The sequence below is a fragment of the Aedes aegypti genome, chromosome 1 (assembly GCF_002204515.2).
Source record: "Aedes aegypti strain LVP_AGWG chromosome 1, AaegL5.0 Primary Assembly, whole genome shotgun sequence".
In the NCBI taxonomy this organism is placed as follows: Eukaryota; Metazoa; Arthropoda; class Insecta; order Diptera; family Culicidae; genus Aedes; species Aedes aegypti.
In genome coordinates this window covers 116,577,717-116,593,208 of record NC_035107.1, presented here as the reverse complement: position 1 = coordinate 116,593,208, position 15,492 = coordinate 116,577,717, and the positions used below count along the sequence as shown (strand labels likewise).

Below are 15,492 nucleotides of genomic sequence, written 5' to 3'. Positions count from 1 at the left end.
TTCTTGACCGCAGTTTCTTCTGGAGCCCATAGTAGGCACGACTTCCGCTGATGATGCGCCTTCGGTATGGACTAACATTGTTGTCAGCCGTCAACAAGGATCCGAGGTAGACGAACTCGTCCACCACCTCGAAGGTATCCCCGTCTTTCGTAACACTGCTTCCTAGGCGGACCCTGTCGCGCTCAGTCTCGTGAAAATCGTGCCTCGACCAGAGTTGCTTGCTGTCACTATCAACGCTTGAAATTTGCTGATTTATACAAGCCGACTACGATACAATTCGGATCATTCTTTATCACATCAACATCATGCTGTTTACTCCATCACCAGTGCATTGATGGCGATAGACTATGGATATCACTGATGGGTCAAGTTTAGCCTTAAATTAAGCAAATAAAATGGCAATTTTTCAGTACGATATTCTTTATAGTGCTGCAGACGGATTGAAACTGTGTGTTGGTCACTGAAAAACAATAATAGCGTGAGTAATTACCACGTGATCACTCATTCTGCAGTGATTGTGATCTAGAGTGCGATGTCGCATCGCTGCTGTTGGTTGTCAGATCGAAGTGATATTGATAGTTCGCATCTGATATTGATAGTTTTAGTCCATCAGCCATCAGCTGATATGACCGATATTGTGCAACTCTGGCCTCGACTGTTAAGTCCGGCTCTCCGCATGACACCTTCAAGCGCAATATTGAACGAAAGGCACGAATGTCCGTCGCCCTGTCGTAGTGCCCGCCGAGACTTGAACGAACTGGAGTGTTCGCCCGAGATCTTCACGCAGTTTTGCACACCGTCCATCGTTGCTCTGATCAATCTTGTGAGCTTCCCGGAAAAGCTGTTCTCATCCATGATTTTCCATAGCTCTACGTGGTCGATACTATCGTATACCGCCTTCAAATCGATGAACAAATGATGCGTAGGGACCTGGTACTCACGGCATTTCTGGAGGATTTGTCGCACGGAAAAGATCTGGTCCGTTGTCGAGCGGCCGTCGATGAAACCTGCTTGATAACTTCCCACGAACTCGTTTGCTATAGGTGATAGACGACGGAAAAGAATCTGGGATAGCACTTTGTAGGCGGCGTTTAGGATGGTGATTGCACGATAATTTTCACACTCCAGTTTGTCGCCCTTTTTGTAGATAGGGCATATAACGCCTTGCTTCCACTCCTCCGGTAGCTGTTCCGTTTCCCAGATTCTGACTATCAGTCGATGCTGACAAGCGGCCAATCTGTCCGGGCCCATCTTGATGAGTTCGGCTCCGATACCATCCTTGCCAGCGGCCTTGTTGTTCTTGAGCTGTTGAATGGCATCCTTAACTTCCCCCATCGTGGGAGCTGGTTGGTTTCCGCTGTCCGCTGTGCTGACGTAGCCATCGCCTTCGCTGTTCTGACCTTCTGTGCCTGTGATCTTGGCACCATTCAGATGTTCATCGTAGTGCTGCTTTCACCTTTCGATCACCTCGCGTCCGTCCGTCAAGATGCTCCCATCCTTATCCCGGCACATCTCAGCTCGCGGCACGAAGCCTTTGCGGGATGTGTTGATCTTCTCATAGAACTTCCGCGTTTCTTGAGAACGGTACAGCAACGCCAGCTCTTGGCATTCCACCTCTTCCAGGCGGCGCGTTTTGTCCCGGAATAGGCGGGATTGCTGTTTCCGTTTCAGTCGGTATCGTTCCCCGTTTTGCCGCGTATCATGCTGCAGCATTGCAGCCCGCGCTGCATTCTTCTCCTCTTAAACCTGCTTATGGGCGTGTATCTACGCCAGATCTATCGATCAATCTGAGCAAATCAAAGTCAAACTCTTGGCAGCCAAATCTCGACCTGCCGCGTTGAAAAAGACGACTCTTGCGAAGTTGGAACTATACGGTGCCCACATTTCTGCAAAACTCTACCGTGCAATACCGATACCGAGACCTGCTTTTGGACATATTCGACGGTTGTGCTATCCTGGATGAAGTTGTCTCCATATGTCTGGCCTACATTCGTCGCTAATCGAGTTGCGCACATTCAGGAGCTCACAAAGAAACATCGATGGAATCATGTGAAGGGGACCGAAAATCCCGCCGATCTTCCGTCAAAAGGAGTAATGTCGAAGTACCTCGTCGATATGCAGAATTGATTTCACGGTCCACACTGGTTATCGTTGCTTGGCCACCACCAGGCTTTGCAGAATTCGCTCTCATTTGAGTATGAAGCACGATCAAAGCAAGCAAAGAAAAACATCCCATCTGTTGCGGTCCACGATCGTCATTGTATCGCAAGGTGTAACAAGTCTGATAAATGGAAGCAGCGAGCGAGAGCCCCAAAGAGAGAGCAATGATAAAACCTATTTTACTCGCTTGTTTACCGTTGGGGATAGGTATTTTTCTTTACTGGCACGAAATACAATCCACGAACTTCCAATAGCATTAGTGTCCCCCAGGCTTGGAGCATGTTTAGAGGGGTTTTATCATACACTACTATCCCCCCAATCTGATCAAAGTTGTAGCATTATACGATAAATAGTCTCTCATAATGTGCAGCATGTTATGATAGTTACAGAGAGCGATACGTGAGCGATTCTCTCAATTTTCTCAGGATTCAATCCCTGCCCACCACTGGAACAATGAGCAGCACTTAGCGTACGAAGCACCAGCGGCAAAACTCTAGGAGAAGAAGAAAATAATTCTAGTAGCAACAGAATCAATTCAACTCCATCCACTTCTCGACCGGTACTCTTGCTACTGGAAACTCCTGCGGATTACAGCGTATTGCCTCAAGTTCATCCGGGATTGTCAGCGTCGCGGATTGCCCCCAGCAACCCCGAATCTGACTATTGCAGGTTTGCAAGAAGCCATATACGCACTAATACGATGTGTTCAACGGGAACCCTTCGCCGCAGAAATCAAAGCGCTCGTACCTGCCCACTCACCGCTAAAGCTGCTTCATCCCTTTCTCGATCATCACGGCATACTTCGCGTTGGTAGCTGGCTACACCTGGTTGGTGAATTGTACACTGTCCGGCACCCCATGATCCTCCCAAGCAACCATTTTTTCACACGGAAAATGGCAATCGCATACCAATCCGTCAAGAATTCTGGCCACCTCGTGGTAAGGCACTGGCAACCTTTATTTTCCGGAACTGCATTCGATGCTTTCTAAGCAACGCTGACCCTATAACCCAACCTCCTGGTCAACTCCCAACACCCAACATCTGCCCGAGCATACACCGTCATGGGCGTAGACTACTATGAACCTTGCTTGCTATTTTTTCTGATCGGTTGAACTATCCTTTTAAAAATATGGACAGACGGACCTGGTGCACACGCCTCTCACGCCGAGGACCTAGGGTCAAATCCCATCCCCGAGATAGTTGCTTACAACGTAAAAGTTATATCCTTCGGAAGGGAAGCACAGCCGTTAGTCCCGAGAACCAATGAACAAATGTATATACTGTCTTCGGCAAAGTTGTCCCAAATATACTCTTTTATCAGAGAAAAATATGAAGTATATGCCTTTATGACCTAATTGACAACCTAGAACATCCTGAACATCCTGAAGTTTGGAAAATTGAACTATAAGTACATACGAAGCGTGAAATGCTGTTTGTGAACATAAATGATGTTCAGGCTAGATAATACAGAATTACTCTTTTAACGAAAACACTATTTCACTTGCTTTGCTATGTCCTGGGATGTTCTAGAACGTCCAAACTGTCCTGAAGCGCACTCTTTGAAATCTACAACCGTAACAGTAATTGTTTGGGTTAAAAACAATAACATTACAAATTCAAATTGAATCTACCAATCTCTGAGAATCTCAAGAGCTATTTCAAGGAACTTTTGGGATATGGCAGGCCCTCCAAATTACCCTGGAGTTCAGAACTTCAGGTCTACACTTGTTCCAGTGCTCGCTAAACTGAGTGAAGTTATATAATCTACAATGTTTACTGAACCTGCTCACGGATCAAAAGGCTACTTCAAGACATGTTTGAGGTATTCCAGGCCCTCCAAATTTATTCCAGTAGTATTTCTTGCTAAACTGGGTGAAGTTATATAATCTACCATGTTCACTGAACTTTCGCACGTATCAATAGGATGTTTTAAAGAACGTTTGGTGTATTCCGGGCCCTTCAAATTACCCTGGAGTTCAGAACTTTAGGGCTACACTTATTCCAGAAATTTATCTCGCTTAACTGAGTGAATTTATAAAATCTTTCCTGTTCACAAAACCTTCTCATGCATCAATAGGCTGTTTCAAGGAACATTTGGGATATTATAGGTGCTCCAAATTACCCTGGAGTTCAGAACTTCAGGTCTACACTTATTCCAGTATTTTTTCTTGCTAAACTGAGTAAAGATATATAACTTACCAAGTTTACTGAACCTTGTTACGGATCAATAGGCTAATTCAAGGAACGTTTGGGGTATTCTAGGCCCTCCAAATTACCCTAGTCTTCGTAACTTCAGGTTTACATTTGTTTCAGTAATTTATCTCACTAAACTGAGTGTAGTTATATAATCTAACATGCTCACTAAACCATCTCATAGATCAATAAGCTCTTTCAAGGAACGTTTGGGATATTCCAGGCCCTCCAAATTACCCTGGAGTTCAGAACTTCAGGTCTGCACTTGTTCAAGTAATTTATCTCGCTAAACTGAGTGAAGTTACAAAATCTAACATGTTCACTGAATTTTCTCACGGAACAATTAGCTGTTTCAAGGAACGTTTGGGGTATTCCGAGCCACCCAGATTACCCCGGAGTTCAGAAATTCAGATCTACAATTGTTCTAGTAATTTTTCTTACTAAACGATGAAGTTATTTAATGTTCACTGAGCTTTCTCACGAATCAAAACGATATTTCAAGGAACGTTTGAAGTATTCCAGGCCCTCCAAATTACCCTGGAGTTCAGAACTACAGGTCTTTCCTTGTTCCAGTATTTTTTCTTTCTAAACTGAGTGAAGTTATATAATCTACTATGTTGACTGAACCTTTTCATGGATCAATATGCTGTTTCAAGGAACGATTGAAGTATTGCAGATCCTTCAAAATTTCCCCAGGACTTCAGAACTTCAAGTCAACTATTTTTCCAGTAATATTTCCTTCTAAACTGAGTGAAGTTATATAATCTACCATGTTCACTGAACCTTCTCACAGACCAATTGACTATTTCAAGGAACGTTGGTGATATTCCAGGCCCTCCAATTTACCCTGGAGTTCAGAACTTCAGGTATACCCTTGTTCCAGTTACTTTTCTCGCTAAAATGATCAAAGTTTACCCTTTGGGGCCGGCACGGTCATTTATGACCGCAGTCGGAAAATGGCTGTATAAAAAGAACCAATGAATAAAATTTACTGTCTTCGGAAAAGTCATTGCAAATATACTTCTCTGTCAGGGAAAAATTTTAGGTGTATGCCTTGTATGAGTTGTATCCTCCTCTTCCTCTGATCCACATCTGTGGGGTGGACATTGTTTGGAATTTCAATTTAAATCGACACTTTTTGGTAAATAATCGCAAATTTTGACGTGTATTCTCAAGAACGACTATATTCTGCAGTATCAGGAAGGTAATTTTGGTTTGTACAGCGCCACCATGTTGTTTAATCATATTTTGTTCTGAAAAATGACCCTTAGTTGATCCATAACTGTGGGGTGATTGTATGTCAAGAAAAACACTGCTTCACATGCCTTTTCATGTCCTGGGATATTCTACGACGTTAAGACTATCCCGAAGCTCAATTCTCGAAATTTACAGCAGTAGTTGCTTGCGCTAGAAATAATCAGCGATGCCAGATTTCTTAGGAAATCATTCCGTAGACGAAAAGTGATAAGCGAGGGGAGAGATCCCCGGCATTGCAGTCCCACTTGTGCTGTCAAGTCCTAGATTCGACTCTGGCCGTCTTCCGTATGTTTCTGACGTCTCTTAGTTGGTAGCACTCGATATCCTCCGCGAAAGTGATGCAAATGGAGATCATATCGGCTATACGTGGCTCTATACGCACTCGCGACTCACACTGCCATCAGCCGAAACGCTCTGCTCAGCTTTTCACGGTTCTGCTTTGTTTCTTGTGTCTTGTCACAAGCTGGAACTCCATACCTCAGAATCGATAACGAGACGTTAGCTAGCAGACGCCGTACTGCTGCTTGGATCGCCTAAGTTTGACATGATCTTTCCTATTGCGTTAATTGCTTTCTCGGACTTTTCGCATGCGTATGACCTTTGCGGAATCCAAACTGCATTTGCGACAACCCACGCTTACTCTCCGTACACTTCGTCATTCTATCCAAGAATTTTACGACCATATCCAGCAGGCAAACGGGCCTAAAAGAGGCTGGATCTGCCAAGTGGCTTCCCTGGTTTTGGCAGCAGTACCAGTTTCTGGATCTACTATGTTCTTGGAAAGTTATCTTCGTCAAGCAGTGATGAAAAGTGGCAAACATTTCTTCTGAACTGGAAAAAAAACAAAACCAAACGCTCCCGAGTGTCAGAGCGCTGGTTTACTCAGCTCCCGAGTAACCGAAGCTAAAAGTGTTTCGCAAACGTGTTCGGAGCTGTTCAGAGTCATATTGTACCTTTGGGGGAAATGCTGCTTCCCCTTTGAGAATTATAGTTTCCAAGGGTTGTTGACTACAAACTAGTAGTTTACTGTCGATTTGATGGTTATACAATTAATTTGTATGTCAACACCATAATATATCATACTTTGCTCGGTTACTCGCGAGTAAACGTTCCCGAGCTTGTTGCTACTTCTTTGGACATGTTCTCACGAGCAGACGGGTGCGGACTTACTCACACCTAGCCAGTTCCCGAGTCTGTGATGCTTGTTATGTGTTGGTATACACTCGTGAGCTGCTTCGTGATGCGAACTTTTACACAACTGTGGTCAAGGCACTTCTGCAACGACTTCATGAGCATGCCCGGATATGCCAGGATGGTAGCTTTCAGTTCTACGTGCGGTACTCATCTGGACCAGGGACTTTCTTCGATTTTAGTCGCTTCGCCGCTTCTTCAAGCTCGTCGTTGGACACTTGCCCTTCCTCAGTGATTGCTTCTGCGGCTTCATTGTAGATTGACTAAGCTTTATCTCCTGTTTGAGAGCAGTTCTAGTTTCTTAAAAAGCCATTCTTCGCTCCTTGCTCTTCATTTCCATTTCTGCTCTCTGAGCCCGCGTTCTGGCTCTGAGACAAGCAACGAGAAGTGTGCTGAGCGGGTCATTCCACCTGTTCGTCGTTTATTCCCCCGCTCCAGTTTTTTCAGCATAGTTGCGTTACAAGCCATTATCATCCATTATATTAGCTCGGTGGCGTAGATATCCTCGTTATCGCAGTCTTGACGAAGTGCTTCAACGATTAGTTCCTTGTCAAAGGCTTTCGTCTTTCACTTCTGCTCGCTAGTTTTTCTTCCCATTATTGGCGTAGGGTTCCGTTGACCGATGCGACAGCGAATCGCTTGATGGTCACTATGGGTGTACCCCTCACAAACTCTCCAGTTCATGGAGTGCTAACGGAGCTTTCATTGCACAATCGTACATCTAGCTTCGCTAAGGCTTCCTGCGGGATATATCCTCTTGCGTTGGTCACTCTGCTGCCCCATGCAATGCGAGTGTGCAGTATTAGCCCAGAAGAATAAGTAAACTGAAAACATTTTTTTAAAGACACTACACGTTAATCCTTCCAGTGGGCTGTTCGCCCTTTGAAGGAAGCACCACACTAGACAACGGACTAGCATGCAACGCCCAGTGGCACAGACGAATAACTTTCCTCACGAAACGTTTTTCGGCATGTGGCGGGAATCGAACCCACACTCCTTAGCACGATGCACGTAAATGCCTAGGTGACACTAACCGCACGGCTACGGCATTAAACATTTGTTAAATATATCAACTGAAAATTTAGAAAGATAATGTTGCTCAAAATAGAAAAACTTATGGTGTCATCCATAAATCACTTGGTCATTTTACTGGATCCTTCCTTCCGCTAGTGATCTTTTGTCCATACAAATATTATGATTTTTGTATGGACCGTGGTCATTGGACAGAGCCCTCTCCCTTTCATAAATGACCACATGGTTTATGAACTATCCCTATGATATATTGTCAATGTTATGTTTGGAGTGGTACTTATAAAGAAAATTACAAAATGAACACAGGATATTACAATTATGACAAGCTCTAACATAGTTTTATCTAGATCAACAAAATTCAATATTACATTACAAATTATTGAATAAATTTTGATGAAAAGCTACATATTTAGTTAGCAATAATAACTTATCTTGTAATTATTATGATATAAGGTTACAGTGTTGTCAGATCGTTATTAAGAAAAACATTCCAATATTTCGAACGTTTGTGACAAAATACCGACATGATTGAGATTTTTTTTATTCTGTTATGATTTTCTGATCGGTTTGTGATTTGTTAACCTTTATTCCACTCACCGCTAAAGCTGCTTCATCCCTTTCTCGATCATCACGGCATACTTCGCGTTGGTAGCTGGCTACACCTGGTTGGTGAATTGTACACTGTCCGGCACCCCATGATCCTCCCAAGCAACCATTTTTTCACACGGAAAATGGCAATCGCATACCAATCCGTCAAGAATTCTGGCCACCTCGTGGTAAGGCACTAGCAACCTTTATTTTCCGGAATTGCATTCGATGCTTTCTAAGCAACGCTGACCCTATAACCCAACCTCCTGGTCAACTCCCAACACCCAACATCTGCCCGAGCATACACCGTCATGGGCGTAGACTACTATGAACCTTGCTTGCTATTTTTTCTGATCGGTTGAACTATCCTTTTAAAAATATGGACAGACGGACCTGGTGCACACGCCTCTCACGCCGAGGACCTAGGGTCAAATCCCATCCCCGAGATAGTTGCTTACAACGTAAAAGTTATATCCTTCGGAAGGGAAGCACAGCCGTTAGTCCCGAGATGAACTAGTCTAGGGCCAAAATCTTGTTAATAAAGATAAAAGAAATCCTCCCAAAAATTAAAAATATGTGAAAAACAGGTAAACTGTTTTTGTTTTGTTGCATAACAAAACGGTAAAAATATTATTACTGAAACTGTAATATTTAATGATTTAAGACTAAGGAGCCTGTCATTCGTTTTGGCAACAATGATGACTTTTCAGCTTGCATTTCAAAGTGATAAAACTCAGTCTTGATAGTTTATTTTGACTTGAAAAAGTATCACTGGCAGCGTTAACATGCATAAAGTATGCTGATACTTTTTCAGCTGTGACAGTGCAAAACCAACTACCGTAAAACGGGGTAACTTTGATAGTTTTTTCGAAGAAAACTTGAATATTTATGCATGTTTTTTCAAAGAATTATAATTTATATTTTTAAAACAAGTACGGGTATCCCTACTGTCGATTGCAGTTGATAAATTGCCAAAAGATTTATTCTGAAAGGATATATAATTTTTCATATAATCGTAAGTCGGTTTTCTGTTTTGGGGTAACTTTGATAATGGAGTATAAATCGAACTAAATAGAACGGATTACGGAACATTTATAAGGCGTTGCATACCCCTAGGCGTTTAACGCTATATGGAAATTTCTGACTTAGATTACAAAAATGGTCCCAGTTTTTAGAAATGAGTTTCGCTAAGAGATTTGAGACTGAATTCATGTTCTACTACAACTAGGCTATCAAGGATAAGTGACGAACTCATTATGACTTCATCAGATAGTGATCGTAGAACAGATTGTTTGTGAGCGTTTCAAAAATGCTAAAATCTTATAAATTTTTAATATTTGCATATAAATCTTCCAATGTACTTGATTCCAACGAAAATAGCTTTGACATAAAGTGTCATACTAATACTCTCTACTATTGCATTCGTTTTGCTTAACTGATTTATAGATACTTTGTTGTTTCGTTTAGTATTTTGTGGGTATCACACTATCAAAGTTACCCGCATTATCAAAGTTACCCCGTTTTACGGTAATTTCCTTTGATTTGAAATCGTGAGATGAATTAGCAACAATCATCAATGACGCGAACAAATTTCAATGACGACCTACTTCGCCTTAAAATGGTAATGTATCGGGCCATATAGAAGAAAGAACATTTTTTATGGACAAGGAACAATATTTTTATACGCTGTTTTATAACTTCAAAACAATCGATATTAAGTTGGACAATTTGAGTCAAACTATGTCGCACAAAAATATTTAAGTTCTATTTTGCACGTTTTGTGGATTGAATTGCCAAAATAATTGAAGAATTATAGTCGAAATTTTATTTAAACATCAATGATATTACCAGTATATTTATAACATTGACAAACTGCAGCTCAAAATTGTGATGTTCTGGTACATTTCTGAGAAGGGCAACAGATTTAGCATAGCTAAATAAACTGGAAACACTTAATTGATGTTTAACCCACGCGAAAAGGGTATTTTTGTTCCGCTGTGTAGTTGTCCTACTAAAGGGGGCACACCAGATTACAAGGGAAACCACAATTTGCTTAAATTTGTATCTCTATTCGTTGAAAATGATCCATGCAGCTTACATCATAATTCTAAAAGCCGGTCTTTTCTCCTCTCTCGTTCCAGTGCCACATGGCTGCCATTGTTGCGGCTTCATCATCTGTAAGTAATCCCAGTCTAAAGAGCCCCATAACGAAGCGCAAACAACCATCTAACAATTGGTTCCATTTTCCCTCTCTCTCTCTATTACAGAACAGTAGTTTATTCGATAGTACTCACCATCGTCGGAATACCCGCCAATCATTCGGGCAGCACAATCATCACAGTCATCATCACCACTATCACCATCATCATTACTGCAATAGCCACTACTACCGTCACCGATCGGCGCGAACCATCAACCGAGGGGGAGGAGGCGGGGCACCGTCCCTAGGGCGGGACGAAGGACTTCATCAGGAATGTTGCGGCACCGGAAGTGGAATCGGAGCCCCCAATTGCAACAACCAAAACAATAACACTAACGGTAGCAATACAATCAACAATGGTCATAACAGCCACCACAGGGGAGCAATGGCTGGAGGAGGCGGAGGAAAACGGTGCACTTTTGCGGCGACCACGACCACCATTCCCAGCAGCAGCGTGGTCGGGGTCGGTGAGGGCAGCAGTAGTAGTAGCCGGTTCAGTAGCAGTCGCAAAAATCCCGGGAGATCGCATCCTACCTCGGTCCTCGTGAGTCACGGTACGCGAGAATCGATGCAATTTGATGACAATCCACACATTACCGTGCACAGCCAGAGCTCAAATAGCAGTACCTCGACGCTGAGGGTTCTCGAGTGAATGACGAGTACATAAATGTAGATGATGAGTAAAGAGGGGTTGGATGTGGAGATAAGATAGTTTTTTTTTTCGGTGAGTGACTGATCGAGAGTTGTAAGAGTTTGTATTTTGTGCTTTTGAAGAACGTTACATGTTTACTTTTACTTTGACTATACCATCATAAGGTATGTCAAATGGAAAATATAACTTCAATAAATTCTTATCAAGAACTTGTCTTTGAATTGACAAGGGTAATTCAATCAGCTTTTAAAATGTTAAGAACGATGAAAGTGCTCAACAAAATCAACCAAATTGAATGTTAATATAATTTGCACTAGAAAAATGATTAGAGTAAGGTGGGACAAAAGTTCGACCTTAGTGATATAATCAAAGTTTCCAGGCAAACAATAGCAGTTAAAACAAAACAAATACCATACAGTGAACCGTCAACATATTGGCTATAATTTTGTTGAACAAACTTGTGTCAAATTATTTACCCACTTTTAATTATAACAGTTTCAAAATTAATTGTCTTATTCGAACTTTTGCCCCCTCGGTGGGGCAAGAGTTCGAATCTAGTGTGGGGCAAAAGTTCGCTGGCTAAAACACAAAATATCGATCCTTTTATGATAGGCATACTTCACACCAGCCGTGAACTTAAGTTTGATGAAAAATCCACACTAAATTTTCATCAAAAAATTGCCCAAAACTGGGTTGATTGTAATTTACTCAAAAATAGCAGTTTTTCACAAAACTATGTGGTAATGTAAAATTTTGGTGACAATTTTCACACGATCAGACAAATTTAACTGAAATTGAAGACAATATGTGGATTTTAGGCAATTTGCAAATTTTTCCGTGATTTTATACATGGGTCGAACTTTTGCCCGCTGACTCGAACTTTTGCCCCACTATGGGCCAAAAATTGTTTTCAAGCATCTATGCAAAAACTAATACACCTCAAATCAACCTTATGATAGGCCTAGAAACGCCCTTACATAAAATATTGGAAAAGATTTTATCTTCAATTGGTTCCATGCAACGAAAGTTTGACCAAAAATTACAATATTCACGTCGAAAAAACAACAAACAGCCATAACTTTTGCAAATCTCAATCGATTTTTATGATATTTGGATAGAAAGTCTCTTACTTGAATAGCATTCGAACCACTATGCCATTTATAAGATTTGTTTTGAATTGAGCTGAAAATCTTAAAAAGAAACTCTTACCCCACTCGAACTTTTGCCCCACTTTACTCTACCTTTAGTAACTCGTTTGCCACAGCATTGCACGTTTTTGCATGGAGTAATGTACAGCTCCTTCTGTATCGTTATCGATATCTCTTCCGAATTTACATGCACCTGGTTCCATTAATGTATTTAGCTAAATTCTAAAGAGGTTATTGACCGTAAATCTTTGCGCATTTGATCCGCCCAACGCTCGCTGCACTGCACGCCTTCTTGTAGTACCAACCGCAGCCGAACACCATCTTTACAAATTTGTTGTACGGCATTTTTGCAATATGCCCTACCTTTCGTATCTTTTCAGTATTTGCCACCTTCTGGATAATGGGTTCGCCGTATAGTTGGACGAGATCGTGTTTCATTCGTCGCCGACGCACACCGTTCTCTTGAGCCCCACCGAAGGACGTTTCCTAAGTACCTAGGTACCCAGCGGTCGAAGACCCCAAGAGCCTGTAGGTTCTCCTCGAGCATAGTCAACGTTTTATTCCCATAGAGGGCTATCGGTCTTATAAGCGTTTAGTACATGGTACATTTGGTGCGGGGGATAATTTGTTTTAAACGTAGCTTCTTCTGGAGCTCGTAGTAGCCCTAAGTTTTACTGATGGCTACTACGAGCTCCGTATTTCATGGCAATATCCATGTAATCTTCGAAGTAAACAAATTGACTGGATCTGTTGAAAATCACACTTCAGCTGTTGAACCCGCAACATTGAATAACAGACACGAAAGTTTTTTTTATCTTATCCCCGGCTGTTTCCGCCAATGATTTCGAAGATAAGCTGATGCGTTAGGACCTGGTATTCAAGGCATATCTGGAAGGTTCGTCGCACAGTATGGATCTGGTCCATTGTTGATCAGCCAGCAACGAAGCCGGCTTTATAACTTCTAACTAACTCGTTTACTATATACAACAGACGACGGAAGATGATCTGGGATAACACTTTGTAGACCGCATTTAAAGTACTGGTCACTCGAAATTTCTCACAATCCTTTTTCTATCACCCTTTCTATTCACTTCTCCGATAGCTATTCTGTATCCGAAATTGCGCCTATCAACCTTAGCACTTAAATGGTCAGTCTATCAGGGTCCATCGATTCCAATGAGGATGATATCATCCGAGGAGTGACCATCCGAGGAGTGACCATCCGATGGTAGTGCCGTTTCTCTAATCCTGTTGTAGACGCCATATGCTCTTATCGCATCCTCGTGCGCACCACTGAAAAACGATTCGTTGAAAAGTGCTTCATCCACATGGTCTAAGGATCCATGAATCCCGATTGAAAATCGTGGATCTAACGTCAAGGTTGTCTGCAGTCCGCATACTTGATTTCATATTATTCGCAGCAGCCTTGTTCGTTTTGCTGTGAAAGTATATCGAGGTATTATCTGCCAAGCTCACATCACTTTGTGGAACCATATGTTGCTTAGAAATTAATGGTAAATCTTCGAATCACTTACTTGATACTTGATGGGCAACAATTCACAACGATAAATCTACGCCGAATGGATTATCCTTCTCCACTGGTCAGTAATTGCCTGACTTCAAGCTACACTTGTCTTTATGTAACATGTTCCAGGCTCCTCAGAACAAGCTTATCTTGTTAGTTATTCGAGCACACAACAAAAGACTCAAACACATAAACATGATACGTATCCTAATCCGATAAGTACTTCTTGGAGGAGTGTTAATTCTAAGGACGTTGTTTGTGTTGTGTTGATTCCAGACATCAAAACAACTTCAAAGTTTTGCACGAGAACAACAATTCCGGATCCTTATGAAAGATTTGCATGACCTTATAATCTTCACATAAATCATTTAAAGGCATTTAAATAACAATTAATTGCATAGTTTTATTCAAACGTAAACAACATTTCAGTAACTCCACAGAAAATATAGTCCAACTCACCAACAACTCGATCAGTCACGAAAGAAGAAAAAAAAATCTCCACGCCCTCTAAATAAGAGAATGATACGGGTCCCAATAAACTGTAGCTACTGTAAGTAAATTATAGAGACTAGAATATATTTCCAGGATCGTTTAGAAAAAACACACGCACCTACACAAACACCCACCCACCCAATAGTCGAGATCACAGTTTATTTTCACTCCAGCAGTGGTTGGCTTGTGTACCATTCCGAAGTTACTAAGGGAAAATTTGAGTTCATGCACAAACAATCCGGCAAGCAGAACAGAACCGCACAAACCAACATGGACGGAACACCAACCCGGACTGTAAAACAACTTTAACAAAATTTACGATACAACCGGACCACAGCGGATTTTAGTGATAAACACCCGACCGCACAGCCACAGACAAAAAGATGAAAAACTATGATACCATTAAAATCCATCGCCCATTTCACACCATCATCATGGACCGATGGAAATTTAGTCAGTATTACGTCTGTTTGTCTGTGGTGCAGCCATTCCGAAGTACGTTTTTGGCATCATGAAACACCAGCAAACCGGAACGCGGACAAATTGTTCCAGCTAGGTGTATAAACCACCTTCCGAACGCGCAAAAACCTATCGCCGTCATCATCACACTAGTAGAGTCAAGTGTTTAAATGTGCAGTAGCAATTTCCCAATGGTTTCAAGTGAGAGAGTGAGATGCAAGCAGTTGTTGCCTTGCATTGGAAGCTGTTTACAAGCTTTGGCATTCGAAAGATACAACTTTCACCACACTTAATAGATGGTTATGCCGGAAAACAATAATATCCTCTATCACTTCAATTGGATCAGAGGTGGAACTAAACTGGTTGTTTATTAAATGTTCTTAAAAGTATCTCTGCCCGACTGAAAACGAATACATATATGGCTTCCATTAATTGACTTATTCATTTTTTTAATCCCTTTATTAGTATCAGCTTCAACATTACATTCATTTCTCACGTTTAGGTGTGCAGTGTTATACAACACTATCATCCTAATTTGATTGAACTAAATTAGATTCTTATTAACATTTTGTTCACAACATATTACATTTCATTT

The 15,492-nt window shown here is 41.7% G+C and overlaps 1 protein-coding gene and 1 long non-coding RNA gene across 2 annotated transcripts in view; both read left to right on the top strand.

Moving 5' to 3' along the window:
• Window positions 1–10,482: 10,482 nt before the first annotated feature.
• On the top strand, window positions 10,483–11,658 carry LOC110676776 (uncharacterized membrane protein DDB_G0293934-like). The gene is made up of 2 exons (XM_021845926.1): window positions 10,483–10,598; window positions 10,689–11,658. The coding sequence occupies exons 1-2, from the start codon at window positions 10,569–10,571 to the stop codon at window positions 11,271–11,273; spliced, it is 615 nt and encodes a 204-aa protein (XP_021701618.1). The 5' UTR covers window positions 10,483–10,568; the 3' UTR covers window positions 11,274–11,658.
• Window positions 11,659–13,950: 2,292 nt separating this feature from the next.
• LOC110676773 overlaps window positions 13,951–15,492 on the top strand; it is a 41,609-nt gene continuing 40,067 nt past the window's right edge. Inside the window, exon 1 of the long non-coding RNA XR_002500708.1 lies at window positions 13,951–14,496. This is a non-coding gene — a long non-coding RNA (uncharacterized LOC110676773). The remainder of the gene's footprint in view (window positions 14,497–15,492) is intronic.

Coding starts and splice junctions, on each gene's coding strand:
- LOC110676776 (XM_021845926.1), top strand. CDS start 10,569: ATGGCTGCCATTGTTGCGGCTTCATCATCT. Junction 10,599..10,688: donor TTGTTGCGGCTTCATCATCT/GTAAGTAATCCC, acceptor TCTCTATTACAG/AACAGTAGTTTATTCGATAG.